The sequence below is a fragment of the Elgaria multicarinata genome, chromosome 2 (genome assembly GCF_023053635.1).
Source record: "Elgaria multicarinata webbii isolate HBS135686 ecotype San Diego chromosome 2, rElgMul1.1.pri, whole genome shotgun sequence".
Classification (NCBI taxonomy): Eukaryota; Metazoa; Chordata; class Lepidosauria; order Squamata; family Anguidae; genus Elgaria; species Elgaria multicarinata.
In genome coordinates, this window is record NC_086172.1 from 49,891,681 (window position 1) to 49,915,057 (window position 23,377).

The window sequence follows — 23,377 nt, forward strand, 5'->3', positions numbered from 1 at the left end:
CAGAATGGTATCTTCCCTCCTTTAGCAATCAAGTCTATACCTTGAAATTGTAAAAGAACCTATCGAAACTAAACACAAATAGCCTGAAAGAATGTTGACGCATGAACTGCACTCAATAAGTTGTTTATTCAAGTGCTCCAAAACAACATTTTTTTTAAAAAATGTTGTGACAGTTTAATTTCTTGTTAGTTAGGACACGCATGTGTGTTTCACAACATTATCTCAGTTCAGCCAATAGCTGCCGCAGAGGAAAGCTTTATTTTATTGAAGAAGTGAGAGCTCTTGTAGCCAACAGTAATTTTAATGACTGCTGCCTTTGTTGAGCTTGTTTTTTTAATCTGTTTGAGATTCTGTAAGATTTTTTTTTCTTTTTACAAACCAGTTAAACCACTATATTTTTACAAATCTATTCTGATCTTTAATTGGACACCTTGTTCAAATCTCTATGCCTGTGATAAGTACTCTCTCATCTGTTGTTTAACTATATTTATACATTTAATGTTTTTAACCTTTATTTTGTGAAGCGTCCAGAGAGTTTTGGTCATTGGACAGTACAGAAATGTATTAAATAAAACTCCAAAATTTGACTTAGGTTGGTAACAATATTAAAACTGCACATAAATCAGACAAAATAAAAGCACACATTAAAATCGAATAATGCAAATCAATCATGCAATTACATCTACAAAAGTTGAAAAAAAATAATTTCAAAGATTTGAAGGTGAAGCTTAAGAATATCATTTATCTTTCCTCTGCAATACTTCGTGCAGGTATTCATTGGCCACTAGTCATTTTGAATACAGATTTGGGTGATGGGGAATCCATGCTGATTAAGTGTGCTTCAGTTCTGAGTAACATGGCAATGAAGTGTTCACTTTTATAAAAGCTGATCCTAGCTCTCCTAAAGCAATGCTAGATTTAAACAATGCTAGGCATGGCAATAAATCTACTTCTCCATGTCACAGAGCCTTTGTTTGCTAGTTCCCATCGAAGTACAAGTATTTGTTTTAATGGGTTCTTTATTTAAAAGGTGTTTTGGTCAACTTCTCTGCAACTGAGCTGACTTACTGACAATAGGTGCTTCATCAAAGTTGAGGTGGCATAGTTACAACCATTTACTGGCCTAATGGCATAACATCTCAGAGGAAGAACTAGAGTGCCACTTACTAAACCCACTACTAAATATGGCTGGTGAGCCATAGGTTAAAGTTTGACTCATTTCTCTCCTTATTGAGGCAATCCATCACTATGCATTGAGAATAAACCAATAGTGCAGAAAGAATGGATTGATCTGGGTATATACACATGGCAAATGATTTAGTAGATGTGACAGATATTCTCAATTGGCTCAGAAGTATCAACTTGAACCAAGACGTCAATGACAGTATATACAATTATGTGATTTAGTAACAAATACGTTTGAACCTAATATTTGTGCTATATCTCTTCATCTGGAAAATTTATGTGTCTTAGATTCTATTATTATGCTTAGCAGCAAGACAGTAATTATATACAAAAGTTATTTTAGAACCACCTCTAGATTCTCTGGGAAAAGAAACCTCAGAAAATAGATGACAATCCAAATGAATACATGGGGAAAGGCTTTAAATCAGTTTCAGTGGGTGGAATTCAGTGAAATGGCAGCTGCTTCTATCAATGGAATGGGGAGGGGGCAATTTCCCCTCGCGCCTGCAGCTCAGTGCACATCTCCTAAGTAGATTTTGGGAGGGTGTGGGAAGCTGCAGTGGGGAGGATAAGAAGAAAATGTCTGCTCAGATGATGCTGGATTCAACAGGGAAAGGGCCTTTTCAGTGGTGGCCCCCCAATTTTGGAAAGATCTCCCCGACGAGGCTCGCCTGGTGCCAACATTGTTATGTTTTCGGCACCAGGTCAAGATTTTTTTCTTCTCCCAGGCATTTAACTGCATATGCGGAGTTTTTTTCCTTCTGACCCCAGAACAGTTGTTTTTAAATGGATATTGTCTGTTTTTACGCTTTTCAGGGTTTTAAATTTTGTGTATTTGTTTTTGACTTTCACTGTTTTTAATCTCTGTAAACTGCCCAGAGAATTTCAGCTATGGGGCGGTATATAAATGTAATAAATAATAACAATAATAGTAATAACAACAACTCAATGTCATCTCTAGATATCTGATTGAGGCCTGATTATATGTGATACCAGACATGGTAAAAAACAAACAAACCAACAACCCACTACTTCTGCAGACTCCTGCATGTTCAGAGTGATGTGCCTGTTGCCTATCCTTGCCTGCATGTGCACACCAGGCAGCCCTGGCCCAAGTTTGGAGTCATGATGGCATGATAATACTGTACATAAGAGGAGCCAGACTTTGGACTTCAACATGATACCAAGCACAAAGGATTCTGCCTGGGTACTTTTTTTATTTACACATAGCTCACATCAAATGTAAATTGGGATACAGATTGAGCCAACAAAGAAATGAATCCAAAGAGCTGTGACTGGAAGAGAAAATATATTACTGCCATTCTGTGAACTTTTGTAAAAGTGCTGATGGAAGACTTCTCTCAGTGCAATACTGCAATGCATAAGGGGTTGCATTATATTATGAGAAACATGGTAAGTAAGGAAGATACAGGTCTTGACAGACACTTGAACAAAGTCTTGTACAGGAACTTACACCAAAGAAAGACGTTGTCTGAATATGGAGTACCTTTTCTCACATCAAGCTCTACCATTACATCAGAATCAGTCCTTCTGTGAGCGGAACAAGCTTTCTGCTAAAGGAAAGGCACCCTTGGATCCAAGCCTCGATTGAGATGTATTGGACCCTATGAGACTTTGGCAGCAGAATCTGACAAAGCATATAAAATGCTGGCACTGTAAGGGCCCCTAATCTTTCTTCTATTGTCATGATGTTGCATTATTCTGAGAAGATTATCTTTTCATACAACGATATGGTACTTAGCGTGCAATCCTATGCATGTTTAAGCAGAAAAACATCCTATTACTCCCGGCATTCCCTAGCCACCACAGCTGGAGCATACTGGGAATTGTAGACCTTTTTTCGGTCTAAACATGCATAGGTTTGCACCCTTAATTGTTTTCTTTTCTTTTGCAAAGAATCTTTGGCTCAGTTCGGACGACACGTTGGTCAACAGTGAACTATTTAATTAACCGTTGCTTAAATAGTCCCCTGTTGACTAATGTGTTGTTTGTCAGGCAAAAACCACACCAAGGTTGGTTATTCCCAAAAAATAATGAACGGAGATAACCAACGGTTTGCAGAGTTGTTTTTCTGCACAACTTTTGCTTATCGTGTTGTGTGGCAGGCTCTGTTGATTATTTCCCCTGACGACAGTGTTACAAGGCAAGAGCAGCAGAAAGCCCAGCAGGGAAATAATCCCGTGTCGGGAAGTGCTTGGGGAGTCCCTTGGTGGGGCGGCACGATGCTTGGGTCCCCAGGCGCTTCCCGGCACAGGCACATGCCATCCCTGGGTGACGCCCACGTGTTCCCAGGGATGTGCACGTCCCTTGCCACCACCAGCCTGCCCCGTGATCCATCTGGAGATAACTCTACCAAATAAATAAAGGGCCCAAAGCACGCTAGAACCATTTTAATAAGTCACTTAGTGATGGCCTCAAACAGAATTTAAATTAGTGATCACTGGCCCTTTTATTATATATAATTGTTGCATGCTACTAATAAAATGTTGCAACACAATTTGGGTTTTTCTGATACTGCTCTAGTAGTTGTGCTCTACTCATAGTATATGAAAAAAGATGATCGGTGCAACTTAGAGAAAAGTGAAGCACATCTAATTCTCCATAACATCAATGTGACTAAAGCACAACATTAAGAAGTTAGGTCCTTCCTATTGAGTTGATAACTTAAGCAGGCATAACTTGCTCTAGATTGTACCCCAAATGTAAAGTATGAGGTATTAAGAATGTCAATGTATGTAACAGTACTGCAAAAAATACTATTCCTCGTTTTGCTATACATTTGTGACCAAATACTCAGATAAGGTCTGTTAGCTGCCTCAGTAATTTCAAAAGTAATAAATCACTTCAGCTTTTAGAGATGAAGTCCAGCTCATGACAAATGAGATTCCAACAACGTAAACACAGAGTACCCTTAGGCAGAATAAAGCTGTTAGAGGAAGTGGAGAATATAAAGGTTATTCTTCCATATCAGCAATATTGAAACCAAGACTAAACAATTGCTTGTGATTCTACTGCAGGGGTTATAGCAGAGTCCTAAAATATTAAAAACATTTAGTTAAATAGCAGCTTTCCACACTAGGAATTCTGGTACACATATCTCCTTAAAATAATTCTCAGAGCTAAAATGAATGTGAAAGTGACAATTACAGGTAACTAGCTCTGAAAAGCGCATGCATATTGCAAGACTCAGAGAATACCATGGCAATGACTAGTTCAAAGCTCGTGTTGTGCATATAATTGTTTCAGACATTGGGTGAAATCCAATGTTGTATGACTCAGACAATGAATTTTCCCTTCCTTTCCACCCTGTTACAGCTCTCCCAATCCGCTTCACAGGATCCCCCAACCCTCTGGAGCAGATTGGGAGAACGTGGGGGCTGTAGGCTGGACAGGGAATTGCCTCCACCACAATTTCCTGGCAGAGGTCCACTTGCTGATTGAAGGCGCCAGTTAGATTTCACCCACAGAAATTAGTAAAGGAAGATCTTCTCAATTAGGTAATTATATCATGGGCAAAGGACATGAGAACCTTTATTATAGTCTGCCACAAACTACAAAGATTCAGATTTTAAAAAGTGAAGTGCATAATAAGATAAGCATCTGTAGCATACTTTCGTTAGGCAGATGAGAGTAAAGGGAGGTCCCTGGAATCATCTCTCCCTGCAGATAGAGGCTTGTCAGAGATAGCTATCCCAATCATTTGTTTGGTGGCACATACAAAGAGTGAACAGGCATACAATGTGTGAGGTGGGAGGGTACAAGATTTTTTTCCCCTTTGAGGGCTGCCTGCAGTGCATAATAAATTGCTAGTAGCACAGGTCGAAAGGCCCCAATGCTATGCTGACACTGTTTGAACTGGGCTTAAATTACAACCTTTTGAGCAAAACACCACCTATGTTCACTAATCAAGCTGGGCTGACTGCAAATACGTGTGTACTTCACAAGAAGTCTGGGAAGAAACAAGTAGTGCTATATCCTACCGCAGAGGTGGGGAACATGTGGAACAGATAAAAGGAAGGACTTCTTCACACAGTGCATAGTTACACTATGGAATTCACTACGACAAGATGTGGTGATGGCCACCAATTTGGATGGCTTTAAATGGGAGTTGGATAAATTCCTGGAGAAGGCTATCAATGGCAACTAGTCCTGATGGCTAGGTGATACCTCCAGTATCAGAGGCAGTAGGCCTATGTATACCAGTTGCTGGGGAACATGGGCAGGAGGGTGCTGTTGCACTGTGTCCAGCTTCCCAAGCAGGACACAGTGCAACAGCACCCTCCCGCCCTTGTCCCCCAGCAACTGGTGTACAGCTGGTTGGTCACTTTGTGCATGGAATGCTGGACTGGGTGGACCGTTGGTCTGATCCAGCATGGTTCTTATATTGCTGGATACTCAATTGTGAGGGTTGCTGGGTGCTACAGTCGAACATCTGGAGGGCCACATGTTCTTCATCCCTGTCCTACAGAGTTGATGGGCAGGACATATGGAGATCTTTAGCCTTGAAAAATATATTAGAGAGGTGGCATACTGTGATGGCTATTATACATGAGCTAAATTTGGAACAGCTAGGGCAAAGAAGTCATCAGATAGGTTAGGCTGGGAGCAAAGGCTAGGATCCACCAAAGCCACTAAAGAAATCAGCACTGCCAGTTATTGATGACTTCAGGTGGGCTCCTGGCTCCAAGCAAGGTTGCCTTGGTCTTTGTGTCTGCCTTCTACTTAGAACAATCCAGACCTCCCGGATTGAACAACAAAGCAATATTGGAAGAACCTGCTAGATCCCTCCCCAAAACATGTGTCCATGAAGGAAGTCCAGAATTGCTTTCTTTTATACTATAACTAGCTGATATGCCTGGTGTTGTTCGGGTCCATGAATAATGTTTATAACATTTATTTGATAAATAATAAATATCTCTGCAACTTATTCATCTTTAGGTTGTTTAGTTTGGTTGAGTTAGTAAATTGTTTTGTGAGAATAAATGGAAAATTACGTTAATAAGAACTGTGTTTTAAATTAGAGCTTTGTGATAAACCACACATTTTGTTTTACCTGAAATGCCTACACAACCCATCATGCCTTAGCTGGAGCAGCTGTCTAAACTTCAAAAACAATCAGGACACACCACACCATAGCTTTCTACCAGCTATAAAAGATGCAAACCAAAGAATATGTTTTCAAATAATACCCAGCATTGCCCAGGTATCTGAATAACATATAGTAGCGAAGCAGATCTCAGCTGAAGCAGGAAACTGTTGTTGTATGCATGTGCTCTGAAGTTATTATTATGAAAAAAGGAAAGCAGCCAGAACACAGAATACTTGGGTTGACTGCTCGAGACTAACTTTAGGAATCACAACAGCTGCCAAAGGCCAGTAAGTCTGGCCTCCCACTCAAGCAGGGCCGGTGCCAGACTATTTTGCGCCCTAGGCAAGGCGAGCTACTTGCACCCCCCCCCCCCCAAAAATGACAACTTCGATTCAGCTGTTCAAGAAGAGTTTCTGAACTATATTTTCCTTTTATTATGTTTTTTCTTAAAACAGCTAATTTGTATAAAACTGTGACCCTTAAAGGGCAGTACTGCGCCCCTCTGAGGTCTGTGCCCTAGGCAGCTGCCTAGTTGGCCTAATAGTAGCACCAACCCTACACCCAAGGCATGCTGGGAGTTGTAGGCGTAAACCTAGGATTTTATTAAAGTGAGCTGACGGACGTACTTTGCAGAGGTGTGTGGGGAGGAAGGGAGAAACATCTCCTTTCTCACTCTACTTCATTTGCTGCACGTATTCACAGATTCCTTCACTTTACAATGTATTGTAACTGAAACATTTCAGCAGTTCAGTTGGCTAAATGCTTAATGTGTGTGTCACATTTGGTGAAAGCTGTCAAATGTGCTGGAATGCTTTCTAACACTTGGAGCAGTTGCAGTTTTTTGAAACTGCAATTGATCACAATATAATCCAATAATATGCTTGTGTGCATGCATTAGAAGCTAAGGCGATTCTTAATTCAAAGAGGATTATGGTTTAAAGTAATAGTTAAGATATTATTTGAGAATAAATTGAATGCAAGATAGAAGCAAAATCTCCTCCACCCTCCTTCCTTCAAAGCATTTAAAATGAGGCGAGGGAGAAGTGACTCTCTAGTGTGGGAAACAATAGGACTCAAACACACCAATTTCCTGGTTTTTGCTGAGCCCATTTATTGTCACACCACTGCTTGTCAGCAGAATATTCTCAGGGAATAAGTCTTTTCCCCACTGGCATATGCAAATACCACTAAAACCAACTGCAGCATTTTACTGAAACTGACTAAGTTCTTCAGGAAATCATTTGATGACAATTAAAGGAATCCGATTACAAAAATGTTATATCCCTACAAATCAACTTATAAATTAATTGGCAATAGAATCCTAACATTGTACTACCATTGTGGGACTCAATAATAGAATGAATTATTCCGAATGTGAGTTTTGAATTTGAAAGTATTGACTGCCTGAGGGGGCCTGAAAAAACTTCAGAGCAAACCAAGGCTAGGAGTACTAGAGACTAATTTCTTCTTCACTGTGCAGAAGATACACAAAAGATTTCTCAGTATGAACAGGCATAGTCAAATCATCTACACAGATATATTGAAAAACACATATGGCATGAATAAAAAAAACTATATGCAAGGTGCACCTTTAAGGCTGCCATTCTATATACCAGGGATGGGCAGCAAGCGGTCCACACTGTTCCCAGTACACCAGCCCTTTTTTTTAAAGGAAAGGGAGAAAAAGTCACAGCAGCAAACTGCCACAGAGGGTTAGAATGGACATTTTTTTCTTGTTTTCCCCCTGGAACAACTGAAGTTTCCCACCCCTGATATACACCAAGGGTCTTGTTGAATTAAATGAAACTTACTTTTGAATAATCAGAATAATAATGTGTAGGATTATGCTGTTAGATATCTTTTCAAGTGATTATTTCAAATTAAATCTTTGTGCACACAGAACCACATTTTTACTTGCTACATTCCATTTACTTCCTATCTATTAAAACTTTACCTGTGACAAGTTCTCTTACTTCTGCATCAATTGATTTTCTTAGCAATCGTAAAAGTGCAGGTATCCCACCAACGTTTTTCATTGCTATCTTATTTTCATCTGTAGACTTTCCATACACCAGGTTCCGCAATGCACCACAAGCATTCTTCTGAACTTCAAGGACCCTGTGATCCAATAGGTCAACCAGATGTTTGATTCCTCCTTGCCTACACACCTAGAAATATACATTGATCACCAGATTCTGTTAACAGTCAAAACATGAAGAAAAGTTCCAGAAAAACAATGAAACAAGATGGTTTTGCCTGCCTTCTTATATTTTCACTGCCTTCTTAGGACTTTTTTGTTAAGGCAAGGTCCATCATACTGACTGCCCCCCATCCCAGTTGCAATGCCCAGTGAGAAAATCAGAGATGGTCACCCAGGGCTTGCAGGCACAGCCATGATTGAACAGAAGCTGCAGCTAATCAGAAGAATGGGGCAGAAAATTACATTCCGGCTGGACTTGTTAAACGGCACTGGGAAAGCGAAGGGAGAGGAAGAAACAGAGAAAAGAGGAAGGATGGAAGGAGAGGAGAGACTGTGAAAGGTCTTTATAATTGCTTCCAAACATTGATCAGTACTGATTATTGCATTTCACTTTTTGCATACTTTGAGATTCGTTTTTATTTTGTCATCTTAAGAAGGCAGTGAAAACATAGCGAATTCTTTGAAAAGCATAAGACAAAAGTCAAAGAGACCCCTGATTTGTTAATGTAAAAATTCATTTCATATCTATTACTTATACATATACATTTTGTTAAAAGAACAGAATATATCATGGAAAAGGGGAGAGAAATGTGTTCAGAGGCAGATGTCTTCAGTAATAAAAATGTGGCTACTAATATAGGAAAGAACATTCCCAAAATTCTAACCATAAAGTATGGTTATTTTCCCCCTTCCATTTCATGTACGTGTAGATTTTCTAAAACATTCATAAATATTCAGTGAGGGTGGTTTTTTTGTAAACTGCTTGCAAAACGAAAAAGCTACAAAGAATGGAAAATCTTGTTAGGTTTTTTAAAAACTCCCATTAGATTGGCCTTATGTGCAGATATTTACTCAGAAGAAAATCTCACTGAAGTCAATAGGAGTTGCTTCCAAGTATATATGCACACAATTGAGGAAAACATGTAGAGGAGAAGAAGGACCATATGAGTTATGTCGGGGTCTTTGCAAGAGGAAAAAAGGTGGGATATAAATGTAATGGTAAAATAAATAAAAAATACAGTTTTAAATATGTATAAAGAACATTGTCAAAAGCGTGATGTTAAATTACAACACACTTTCACCATGTGTTGTACAGTAAAATCTAAAAGCATTAATATGTGTTTGCAGTACAGGTCTGAAAAAAGTTTATAGTCACAGTTTACGATTAACAATTTGATGAAAAGGTCAAAATAGTCCTGAAATGTCATTCATTGAGCCTTTTCAATGAGAAAGTCTCTATACCATACCTCAGTTTTTACTTTATTATCTCCAAAGCACAGGTGCTGTAGGTAGGCTGCAGCATTGGCTTGAACTGATGGGAACTGATGCTGAAGCATGTGAATGACCTCAGGCAATTCTGGATCCCGCCATGCAAATTCTCTTCATAACATAAGCAGAATTCAAAGCAAAGTGTGAATATTTATTTATTTATTACAATCACTAGTCATCCATAACCAAGGTGCCCCAATAATCAACGTGCATTTCTGCGTTGTATTGTACAAATAAATAGAACACATTAGAGTTAACCTGTTTAAATTCTGATAATATTTTACAAATATTTGTAACCAAATTGAAAGGACCAAAAGCAAACATCAGCTCAATGATAAAACAATCAAAAGTGGAAGTACTAGGAACCACTTAGAAGTTATTTCACTATGGCAAATTTGTGCAGTTTGTTAAAATATCAGGTATGCTTGCCTGGGATCTTTCTGGATGCTGTCTATGGAGGGAGACCTTGTGGTGCCATCATCAGCAGGGGCGGCATGTTGCATCCTATTGTAACTGGACTCAGAGAGTCGATAATGAAGTGATCTGTAGGGTTCTGCGTAGGTAGCTGTTGTGTTCAGAGCATAATTATTTCTTTGGTATGTAAGCGTGCTACGCTGACTGGATGATCGTTGTAGATTTCCAACACCTGGAATATAAAATCGGTATTAAGAAATACTCACTCTCTGTGTGTGTTTGTGTGCGTGTGCATGTGTGTGTCTGTCTTGGTCTACATACAGATGTATATAAGCACACAACACACACTCGTATTAATTATGTGACCTTAATTTCTTGTTATTGAAACGCAATGAAGACTGAGAATCTTTTGGAAGTATTAGAAGATGCTCCTATTTAGGCTGGTGTGACAAACTGTGGTTAAACCAATAGAAGATTGTAGGTGTGATGCTAAGATAAGTTAATGTAAAGGAATTCACAGACGTTTCCCATCTGGTGGGTTGGGGGGCGCTTCTAAATAATGTGGGATGTGACATAGGGGGGCTCTGGGGGAGGGATGAATTTCTCTCACACCATCATGCACTGTTCATTGAGAGCCCCTAACTCTCTACTTTATATGCACAACCACCCTATAAGGTAAGTTAGGCCCAAAGTGACAAGTCCAAAGTGAGCCAGTGAGCTTCAAGGCCGAGTGGAGACTAAAACCTGGGTCTCCCAAATCCTAGTCCACTATATCACATTTGTTGTGAATGTTTACCTGGATTTACAATTTTTGAATGAAATGTAAAGGTGTGTTACAAATAACACAGAAAATATTCAAAATGGCATCAAACATTTTTATTTAATTTTTGAAACAAGAACATTAATAATACGGGTGGCCTCCACTACAGCTGTGGAGGGTGTCAGATTGGGGAAGGCTGATCTATTCAGTATTCATTATTGTTAGCACCTTGGTACTATAGTTGATGCCCCTGGTAGTTTTGCCCCACTTATGTGCCATATTCATGTATTTTAGTACTATTCGTCACCAACCATAGGACAATACAATACATTCCCATAAACCTGCAATTGATCTAGATTTTGCTGCATATATTCTGCTACAAGTGGCACAACAGAGGGATCTCAATTTCATGCCTACCTGATCCAGTTCGATATAGTGCTGTCTGGGACCCTTGGTGGGCATCAGCTGTTCCATGACTTGGACTGTGGTACACTGGGCTATAATAGGTTCTTCCTTCATATATGGGGGTAATGTGAAGTTCAGGAGATACAGTTGATCGCAGCTCTTGGCCAAGCTGACTGTGTTGACTAGCATATGAACTCCTTAAGCCTAGAAGAAAAAGGGAAAAGTTAGTATGTGACAATCAAGATACATAGAAGTCTCATTTTTATACTATATTTTAGACTGATATTATGCACATACTTTCCCCATGCATATCACCTCTTTGGATCACTGTTTAAAATTATATTAAGGCAAAATTTAATCTGTATGTTAATCTTTATTTTAAAACAGAGATTTATTAAGAGATAGATGGCATTTCTTTTTCTTTTTTAAATTCTCTCCTTTCAATTAAATATGGTTCAATTAAATATGGTTTCAATTAAATATGGCATCTGATTTGAGCACGAGCATGTCAAATGAGTTAAAGTGTGCTTAATAATTTTGGTACTCTACAAGGTACAAATCAAACTTTCATTCCCATAAAGAGCTAAAATTTCAATGTAGGTATATGTGTGTATGTATTCTTTTACATTATCACGGCTTGGATCCAGGCCTTGGCTTTCATGAATATTTTGATTTAGTGGGCTTCTTATCTAGTGGAGAATTTCTGCAGCTGGAATAGGGGAAAGATGTAATTTTCATTGATTCCTGCTATCCCTGCAGTCCCCAACTGCCTCTCCCTGCCAAATCTGCTTGGAAGATTGAGGAACCCTCCAGAACAACTAGGGATGTAGTACTTGGGGCTGCAAGGGGGGGGATCAGAGAAAATTGCCTCCCCCCTTTCTTGTCAGTCAGAGTGTCTTAAGTGGGACTCTGCTCAGGTAGTGCTCCCACTTGCATTAGCAAACCCTGGATTCAATACTATGGCTGCTATCCTAGGGCACAGAACTTGGTATCACCATTTAACAAAATGTAAGACAGAAGTCTGCTCAATTTCAGTAATTCTGTACTGGAACTATGGAAAGGGCACCTTCTGACACTACACTAGTGATGGGACTGAATTTCATACCTGGGGAGTTTGAAAATAAACTCAACATGGAACTTGTAGTTCCTTTGATTTCTGATTCAATCTGAGAGAAGAAAGTACAAATCCCATGTTCTCCAGCAAGAAATTATGTCCCTGAGCATTTTCAGGAGTATAATTTCCAGTTGGGGCAGGGGTTTCCAACCATTTTGAGTCTGTGGGCATATTTGGAATTTTGAGAAAGTGGGCACATTCACAAAATGGCTACCATGGGGGGTTGCCTGTTCATAAAATGGGCACCATGGTGGCCATGACTGGTCACAAACCAGTCATTTCCCAGAAGGCAAAACTGGTTACACTAAAAGAAAGGTAACCTGTGCAAGAACTTAAATACAAAGAAGATGTGGGCTCTGAGTTCCAAAATGCAAAAGCACTCTTTTGAACCCAAATAAACATGTTCTGGAGGAAAGAGTTTCACTTTGCAACATGCCAACCTTGAGTGAACTAGCAATCTGTTATTTTGTTGCCCAGTGTTACTTCACCACTTTGCACTGGCTTTCAGAGTGCCATTATGTGAGATGTGTGTCTTTCTAAATCTTACAATACATTCATGAGATGCCCCCTCATTCATGTCTTTGAATAGAGCACACAAGTTTCCTCTTCAGTTTTTCCACGATTTAGGATCTTATTTTCTTCTTTCAGTTATCCTATCTTTTGTTTTTTTATCTACAGGGAAAAATTCCAATTTAATCCTCTCCTTGTAGAGTAGCTTATCTCTAACCCTAATGATTTTTGTGCTCTGTTTTCCTGCCTTTTATCCATCCCATTCTCTTTGTTAAAAAGTGACAGCCCGAACTGTGTGCATTATTCAAGGTGACGGAGTATTAAGGTATTTTGAAGTGTCTCATGCTATAGTTTGTTAATGTTCTGTTTGTTCTATGGAGCACTGTCTCATGTTTGGCAGGTGATTCTGTCCTTGGGTGGTCATTCTGATTTTAAAATGAGCAGGTCCACAGAAAATATGCCACCATTTGAGATGGGTCACGGTGCAGCCTCCCATTTACTCTACTCTTGGTTCTAGATGGGTAAAGTTGGATTTGGAGAATGTGTACCTAATAGCACATGTTCCCCATGACAAATTCTCTCCCCCACCCCCTGATCCTTTAAGCAATGAGGGGCAAACTCCACTAGACTCTCCTTGTGCCAGGAGGTTCTGTGATACTGGTGGGGCTTCCCTTGAAAAAAAGTTCAGAATAAAGCAGCTGGACTACTGACAGGGCTCACCTTTTGTGAGTATATTACATAAATTCTTAAAAGAGTTCCACTGACTTCCTGTCTGTTTTTCTTACTGACTGCAATTTCCTGTTGAGGCGGCATACACATTTTTAAGATAGGCAGATAAATGCGAACCTATTCAAAGGCATGATTTGCCGCAAGTTAATCTATAACTCTACACACACACACACACACACACACACACACAAACGCACGCACACCCTTCAGCATCCAAATGATGATATATTTTTTGTGATTCAAAATAAAGGTGTACTTTCAGTGTTACATATTTTGACAACAACATTTCTAGCTAAATGTTCTATGTAGACATAGATAAAAGATTTTCAAACTGAAGCAATGTGAGAGAATGTGACCTGTTTGCAGATCTCAGGACTGGTAGCTCTAATTTCAATATTTCTTTGCGGAATTACAGTGTGGCCATGAATAAGTAACAACAACGGTTCAGAATGTTAAATCTTCAGAGTTCCATCTGTTGCTCATAATTGTTGTTCAATACTTGTGTGTACTTGATGCTCCCATGTTTGATGCTCCCATGTTTGACCCTAAGATTAGTTTTATCAGCACATCTGTGTACCAATTTCTATTCTGGTGCAATGGCACAAAACATAATGTTGTGCCACCATCACAAGCAAATATGCTGTGTTTAGGACTATGGTTGCATTCACTGAGATTCGGTAAAGGTTAAGAGCATTTAAGAAATCAAAGCTAGCAAAATCTCTGTAGGGATAATTTAAATCATCTGCATTTCAAAAGGCTTGAAAAAAATGAAAACCACTATGTCACTAATACAAATAAATGGGAAGGTTTAAGGATGCTAAAACTAGAAAAAAGAAATGTTTAGGAAGCCACCCATATTTGAATGTTCAACAAAGTTTTCTCGAATGTATTAAGCAATATTTCCCACCACATTTACAACCAGACCGATATCTAAATTCTTGCCAATAAGACCCTTCTAAGAAGGGCATTAGACCCAAGCACATCTCTGAGCTATGTGAGCAATACAGACAACACTGTTCTACTTCGAAAATCGATGACCAAGGGGACAGGAGCAGGCAGAAGAAACATCATGGCCTGCTCCTGTTGGACTCTTCCCCCACCCCCACTGGGCAAACTGTCATCTTGGCCCTGTGGGGAAAAAGAAAGTGCAAGGGGACAGGAGCAGGTGGAAGAAACATCACAGCCTGCTCCAGTTGGACTCCCCTCCTTCGGGAGCAGGACAATCCCATCAGTCCTGTTCCCAGGCCACTTAATTTCTTTCTCTCTCTCTCTCTCTCTCTCTCTCTCTCTCTCTCCCTCTTTCCTCCTGGACTCCTTTTCCTTGAGTGTCATGTCTTTATTAGACTGTAAGCCTGAAGGCAGGGACTGTCTTTTTTGCTGAGTGTAAGCTGCTCCGAGGGCCTTTTTTGGCTGAGGAGCGGGGTATAAATATGATAAACAAATAAATAAATAAATAAATTTAGCAGAAGTGAGACCTTGCACTTTCCATCATCCAAAGAAGTGGAAACTACCTCTTGTTATTTTTTTGGTTTCCTCGTTGATTTTTCCTGATTACATCTGGCTGGTTGCAGTCTGCCTGGGGTATGAAAACCTGAATGCTATACAGAGCCTTCCTCCTATTCATTTAGTGATTCATGGTTTGTGTTCCCAAATGTAATAAAGTAATACAAACCCTTCAAGTATGCACAGGGGGAGTCAGAAACACATAAATTACTGTAATTATGTGGCGCATGTAAACAGCATAGGTAGTTTAATATATTTTAAGCCATTACCTGCTTTTCTTTTAAATGCAAGAGCAATTTTGACAGGGATATTTATGGTGTTCTTCTCAAAGTTGAATAGTAGCTTAAATTTGCTCACATGCACTTGGGAATCAGTTTTAAAATAAAGAATGATAAATGAGGTTCATGATAGCATTTTATTTATAAATATTTTTGTAAGTTGTATATGTATGTCGGAGCCCCAGCATGGTCAGCAGTGTGGTGAACACATCCTAATTTTCCACCCAGCAATCTATATGTGCTTAGATGTCCATATATTGCACACCTTGGCTTTATCAGTCATTTGAATGGGGCAACCTGACAGGTGTACACATTCCTTTGACGGTGAACTGGAACTTTCCATTGAAATGAATACAGTTATTGCAAATGGGGCAACTCTGTGTGTGTAGCGGAACTCTTTTGACCATAAGCAATCACGATATTGGGCATTAAGTGTAAATTTTAAATATGACATAACTGAAGCTAATTCTGATTTGATAAATGCCCAGGACAAGACTTATAAGCCTTCACAGCATAACATTTCATTTTATTTGATGAGAAATGGAACAATTCCATTCCCAAAATATCTACTCAAACTCCATAAGTGAGTAAAGTTTAAAATATTAGTAAAATATATGAAACATGATCTTGCCATGGAGCCATATTTCACAATACCAAGCCTGGGGCTTCAGAAGCCATAACCAAGCATAGATTTATGCAGACAGATAGCATAGTGTTGACAGGTAGATAGCTGAAAGAGCCTCATTAGGACAGACTTTCAAACTGTTGAATGAATCGTATTAAAGATGCCCATCTTTATTTATGAAGATGCCCATTATATGAGTATATTAAATAGGCAACCCAAATTGTAGCTATCTTTTTAAGACAGGTGAGGGGGAAAACAATAGGCACAATTCAGCTAAAGTTAAGCACATGCTTAGCTTTTCCAATGAAAGCAATGGGACTTACAAGTGCTTTGCTTTGACTGGATTATACTAAATATGGAAACTTTTAAACAGCTCAATTGCTATATTTTATTTCTTAAGGAAATTTTCAGACATAGACACACACTTGAAATGAGGTTTTACCTTTTTATAAAAAACACTGCTGCATAATAAAGTTTTAGTATTTTGTAGGGGTTAATGTCAGGTGGAGGACAGTTTTAAATGTTATGAAAGCATTTTCACACTGGAATATGATTATAGCTCTGTGTATCACGGGGATGCCCTAAATAAATATTCAAACACAGTTTAACTTAAGTTAAAGATATAGGTGAACACAGATTAACTACTCCATCTGACAACAAGAGATGTAATTCACACTGCCAAAATTAACAAGAATTTGCCACTGACTTAAGGTACAGGATCTCAAGGTTATGCAAATACTATGGGTTGTATTTAGACTTATGTTTAGTGCTCACACTGAAGGAAGGGGGCGGAACTGTGATTTTAGCAGATTTCTCCTTCCCTGTGCCCCCTCCAAAACTGTTCTGGAGAATTGTGGGACCCTCTGGACAGCTTGGAATTTGGCACTGGAGGCTGATGGGGGAACTGGCGAAAATCATCAAACCCCCCTCTTTTCTCCCAATCTGGCTTATATTTAAAACCCATTCAATTACACTAGTTTTATCACCTATGTAAATAACTAAATAATAACTATATTTGAGGAGGTCATTTATTTCCTTGCCAACTTGAAGTGCCACTGTCTTAAAAAGGAAACACACACACACACACACACACACACACACACACACACACACACACTACATTAAGGCATTTGTTAACTGCTAAGAAAAATAATTCTTTCCTCAAAACAAAAAAGTATCAGAAAAATAATTGCAATGTGTTATTTGAAACATTAGCAATTGTACATTATAGTTCTTTTTGCCAGTAACACAATTGTACAATTCATAGTATTTACAGGTTTCCACAAAATTTTAAGTTGTGTCTTTACCTTTTTACTAACCTGTAAGGCTATCTGGACGGGGTGGAACCATTCTTTCATAGATATCATACTGCTGTGCATATTGCTCAATGTCATGAAGTGTCCGCTGTAACGTTGTTCCCAAATGTTGTGGAACTGCAGTCATCCCAGAACGCTTTGGTGATGAAGATCCAACTTGGGTTTGGGGTGGAGAGGCTACTCTTGTCTGTGTATCATTTAGTGTAAGAGGTGAACCAACTCTGACTGAAGGCTGGTACTGGGGAGTCCCTCCATTAGGGTTGGTTGATTGCCTAGATGTTACTGAACCAATTCGGCGCACTGCTATTGGTGAAGCAGGTCTTTGTGTAGTAAATGGAGATGTTGCTCGTTGTACTGGCAATGTTGTGGATGAGAACACATTAGAATTAAGAGATCGTGACTCAGTAACAGATGGTGAACCATAGCCACTCCCTAAAGAAGTTCTGAGTGATCCCCTCGAAGGAGAAACTCCTGCAGTGGTTACATAGGAGGGAGACTGAGCCCTTGATGGAACAGAACTCACACGTCGCATGGCTCTGTTGGCAGCTATGTTTGATGATGCCTGTTAAAAAGAATATCGGCACACAAAGTGATCAGCAGAAATCTCAAAGTGAAAAGATCAGCCTATTCTCTTTATAATTCCTTTCAGGATACATGTGCACTGTAGTTAAGCACATGTAAGTCCTACTGATTTTAAAGGTAGAGTTAAGTTCATGCTTAAGGCTGCAGTCCTGTACACATACTTGGACTCAGTGGAGATGACTTCTGTTGCACTTTCAGTTTATTCAATGAGATTTAGCGTGCTTTGCACCCAAAGTGTTTTAAACAAGTTTATAATTTATTACACTAAGCATATATTCTTGAAAAATATCGAGAATTCTCCATTTAACATCCCCAGTCAAGCAGAATTATATTTTCAAGAAACTAAAATAACATAATTTTGAACTGAGCTTATGTTTCAGTACAAATGTAGTTTTAGCTTAATGTGCTGCTATTTTTCTATAACCCAAAGAACTTCAGTTATTGGGTGGTTTAAAAGTACAGTAAATAAATATATAAATAGCAAATGGCTATGTTCTGACATCACGATAAACCATGGTGGACGAGCCCAACCTCTTCTGGGCTCACACAATCCCCCTTTTCTCTATTCCTCTGGTTTGGGAGCAAGGAGATCAGAAGGTTTTGCTTCAAGTTCAAACCCTAAATGGTTTGATGAAATTGGCTTGTTTTGTACATAACATAATTAATTCTGCCTTTCCCAAGCTAATGCTCTCTAGATGTTTTGGACAACAAGTTCTACCAGCCCCTGCTGGTGTGGCCAATGGTCAGAGATTATGGGAGCTGTAGATCGAAACATATGGAGGGCACCAGGTTGGGGAAGACTGGTTAAGATTAACCACAGCACATCAATTCAGATGACATGACAAGCCATGGGTAATCAAAACTGGAAGCAAAAACTTCTGAATTCTTCCTCATGCCCATGCTGGAAGAGAGGAGAGGGTGTGTGCAAGAGCCATAGGGGAGGTTGTGTTTGTTCCTCTCATACTAAACCATAGTTCATCATGACATCCAAATGCAGCTGTGTAACTAAAATCCTAGTTATAGAAATACATTATTTCTTTTGTTTGGTCCTTTTCTTATCTTCTTCATTGCTTATTAATAAGACTAACCCTAAAAATGTTCTTTTAAAACACAGAAATATTTGCTTTTAGCAATGCAAAAACATTTCCTTGTGGCAATGCAAGAACTACATTCTAATTTATCAAAGAACAGTATGTCAGACTGAAAAGGAATTATGATTCAGTTAAGCGTACCTGAACCAAAGCTTGTCCTTCAGCCCTTGAACTTCTCACCAAATGGTTATTATTTGCTCCAGTAAAGGAATGCTGCTGTCTGTTTTCTCCCTTTCCCAGATTCTGGCTGTTATGGAAACTGCTTACTTCCTGGTATCCACTGTCAGAATATGAATTCATCTGTGTTGAACTTCTAGAGTTACCCATGGATCCTGCAAATATAAAGCATAATGAGACTGATGTTATTACAAAGCTATGAAAAAAAGTCACTGTTTGATAAATCTCAATTTATTTAACATTTATATAACAGACCCTCACTTTCATGGAGTGATGTTTGCTCTGGTGAGTAGAGATTCCCTTGTTCTGGCTCTGTTCCAACATGATAGGAAGGAATGTGAACACTCTCAGATGTTCTGAGTTTATTTACACCTGTGTTTGGCAAATCTGAAAGCAGAGTTTCATTAGTCAAGAATATATCTACATCTGTATCTCTTGTCTTTCTATCCATCAACAAATACATCGCATGTTTTCAAAATTTCTGTTCAATTTGATTCTACATGTCATCTATAACAAAGAGATTAGATATTGTATAATACTGTGCAAAAGAGAGGTATATTATAGAAAGAAGTAATTTTAGATAGTTCTGTGAAATTAATAATTTGGTCTGTGAACATTCAATTCTTGGGTTGGGGGGAAGAGATCTATTTTGCGCAAGTGGTGTTTTCTTCTCAGTTTCAAAGGCTCAATACTACACATTTCCTAACTATGAAAATTCTGAAGTTGTCATTGAAGAACATATTGTCATCTGTGATATTCATTTTTGAACTTTAAATATAAAACAAATATACTTGCTTCAAAGTCTTTTATAGTTTGGATCAGTGGTTCCCAATTAGCTAAATACTGCGGACCTCTTGTTTTTCAAATGCCAAGCCATGGACCCCCTACATTTGAAAAAATTGTTATCTCTATGGTACCTGTGCGAAGCAATTTTTTGAAATAATAAGGGGTAGCCCCTAATAAGCAAAGGATTTTAGGTATACTAAAAAACAGACCATAAAATTTGTGATATTTGTGATATTACCACGCAAAAATGATAATGATTTAGTTAGTGATATAAAGACGAATTTAATTTTACTAACGTCTAGTTTACAATTGAACAAATTATGACTTTTCTAGCAGCTACTAAACCTAAATATGATGGGAGAAATCATGCCTCTTTTTGTCCCGAACAATCCCTTCCACATCTGTTTCAATATTTTCTACTTTGAATCTCAAATCTGGATCAACATCGAGCTGATTTCTATGCTTGTTCTTCATATAACAAGATGTCGAGAACGTTTGTTCCCAAAGATATATGGAACAAAAGGGGTCTAGATGTTTCAAAGCTTTTTAACCTAACTTCTTATAATCAGGAAAAGCCTTCACCCAGAATTGGTCCAGTCTATATTCTTTGAAAAATGGTTTCAATGAACCATTACAAGTCACGTCAACAAGTGCATCTTGCTGTTCCGCAGATAGAGTTGTTAGTTGTACATCACCACATTCAAGAGGATTCCTTGTCCATGAGTTTTCAGAATTAGGTGCAGGGAAGTAATCTCTGAAGCTAGTCGCTAAATCACGCAGGTGCTCAGTGATGTTATATTTTACTTCTGGTAGGAATTCGGCATCAGAGGACTCCAGAAATGAATGGTGAATATGTGAATGGTGCCACGGCCCCCCTGGGTGGGTTTCGCGGACCCCCTGGGGTCCGCCGACCACCAATTGGGAACCACTGGTTTGGATGATAAAAAGCATGGTAGAAAAGATACCAGAAGGCAACAATTTTACAATCAGTAACTGTTTCCCATATGAATTAACTTATCGTGTTGTCAGATCTCAGGCAATAACTTATCTTTGTCTAATTAACAGTTATATTTTTTAAAAAAATCAGCTAGAAAGATTTTAGGGGAAATTCTATTTTCATTTTTTTTAAAAAAGTAGAACTAATGTGGTACTTTTATACTGAGTATATTGGTCATGGCTGAAGAACATGAAAACTCTGTGAAATACCCTCTGCTTCCTACATATCAGGGCTAGGACTCATCTTGCCATCTTTCTTTTTACAGTTGATGGGTGAATTTAGGAAAGCTGGTGGGGAGGTATTTAATCTATATAAATGAAAGTATTCTTTATCCTCTTTAGAGCCTGGCAAGTGGACAAGTTCTTTAAATCTCCACAATACTTATCCAAATCTGTTTAAATTAGGGGAATACATACTTTCTGTTGTTGCTATTACTAAACATTTGTAAGTGAGAAGCCCTTGCTAGTCTACTGCAAATTATCCAGTGATCTACCAGTAGATCTTGACCGATTTTCTGCCTATCCCTGAACTAATGAAATAAAAACATAGAAGTTCCTTATAGCCTAACTCTCAGGATAATTTAGTAGTGGTGGAGGAAGACACTTTGAAGTTGTAACTGGATTCCATCCAGATCTGTTAAATGAAAGGCATTTGAAGGTTTCTGCACCAGGGAACCATGAAAATAAATGAGAATGGAGCTTAAGTAGATTACAGTTTTTGGGTGGACTTTTGGGGTTTGTTATTTAGAGAATTCCCTTAACTGCACAGCTTGGTGCAACTAACAACCATCAGTTTGGGCATTTAGATCAAGAACAGGGAAAAGACACCCCAGCAAAGACTTCTTGCACTGAATGAAGAATGCCAAGTTAAGGGTCAACTCCGCTGTATGAAGGTGTCATTTCTGTCTATCAAGTTATACTGAAGAGGCGCACAAGAATTATGAGTTTGATCTAAAAGGTCTGCCTACTATGAAGTAACAGCTGCACAACATTTAGGCCAATTTACAAGATGTATTAAACTTCTGTCCCTGGGATTAGAGAGGATAACAGCCATTTCATATTTTAAAAATTAACTGGTCCTTAAGAACCTAAGAAGTGCCATGGTGGATCAGACCAAGGGTCCATCTAGTCCAGCACTCTGTTCACATAGTGGCTAACCAGCTGTTGACCAGTGACCAACAAAGCAGGACAATAGCACCCTCCCACCCATGTTCCTCAGCAACTGGTGCACACAGGCTTATTGCCTCAAATACTGGAGATAGCACACAACCATCAGGGCTAGTAGCCATTGATAGCCTTTGCCTTCAGGAATTTATCCAACCCCCTTTTAAAGCCATCCAAATTGGTGGCCATTACTACATCTTGTGGTAGTGAGTTCCATAATTTAACTATGTGCTGTGTGAAGAAGTACTTCCTTTTATTTGTCCTGGATCCCCCACCAATCGGCTTCATGGGACGACCCCAGGTAATAGAATTTTGAGAGAGGGAGAAAAATGTCTTCCCTATCCATATTCTCCATACTATGCATAATTTTGTACACCTCTATCATGTCTCCCCTCAGCCTCCTCTTCTCCAAGCTAAACAATCCCAGTGGATGTAACCTTCCCTCATAGGGGAGACGCTCCAGCCCCTTAATCATTTTAGTTGCCCTTTTCTGCACTTTTTCCAGCTCTATAATATCCTTTTTTAGGTGTGGTGACCAGAACTCTAGACAGTATTCTAAGTGTGGTTGCACCATAGATTTGTATAAGGGCAGTATGATACTGGCCATTTTATTTTTAATTCCTTTTCTTATAATGCCTAACTAGTTTCAAAGAACCATTCCAAGTAGACTTTCAGTATGTTTTTTTATAGGCCAACAGTCTCCTACACTGCTTGGCAAACCACTGAAGTGAGTTGGAAAAGGTATTTGTGAAACACCATGGTTGTTTAAAAGGGAGAAAAACAATCAGACATCCTACTGGACGTGCACAAGTCCTTGGGTGTGCCGAAGTGTGCAATCCTATGAGATCCGCCCCGAGTACAATGTAACCTCCGAACTTGAGAGGCTTATATGTAGCCAATGCAGAGCAGGATTTCACCAGTGTAGCAGAGACTTTGGTGAGGGGGAGGGAAGGAAGCTGGGGCAGCCATAGGATATTTTGTATAGCTGCTGCCTGGTCTCCTCCCCTCTCCACTCCTGGGAACACTTCCTTCCCCTTATTGCCATGCTCCATTTTCCAAGGGGGAGATGTAGCCAGCACGGTTCTCTCCACACCAGCTACGAGGGAGAGGGGTTGGCGAGTGTGGCTTCCTGGCTCTGACCTTCGATCCAGGAAACACAACTA

General features: G+C 39.1%; 1 protein-coding gene across 3 annotated transcripts in view; it reads right to left on the reverse strand.

Annotated features, from left to right (window-relative positions):
* Nucleotides 1–23,377, reverse strand: part of PKP4 (plakophilin 4) — a 114,923-nt gene that overhangs the window by 22,917 nt on the left and 68,629 nt on the right. For 2 of the 3 annotated variants that reach the window (XM_063116521.1, XM_063116519.1), the window contains exons 5-11: nucleotides 19,524–19,655; nucleotides 19,233–19,423; nucleotides 17,422–17,980; nucleotides 11,356–11,547; nucleotides 10,194–10,410; nucleotides 9,743–9,875; nucleotides 8,250–8,463 (exon numbers count right to left, since the gene is read on the reverse strand). In XM_063116521.1, the coding sequence (XP_062972591.1) occupies nucleotides 8,250–8,463; nucleotides 9,743–9,875; nucleotides 10,194–10,410; nucleotides 11,356–11,547; nucleotides 17,422–17,980; nucleotides 19,233–19,423; nucleotides 19,524–19,655 (1,638 nt within the window). The remainder of the gene's footprint in view (nucleotides 1–8,249; nucleotides 8,464–9,742; nucleotides 9,876–10,193; nucleotides 10,411–11,355; nucleotides 11,548–17,421; nucleotides 17,981–19,232; nucleotides 19,424–19,523; nucleotides 19,656–23,377) is intronic. The other variant, XM_063116520.1, reaches the window with a different exon arrangement.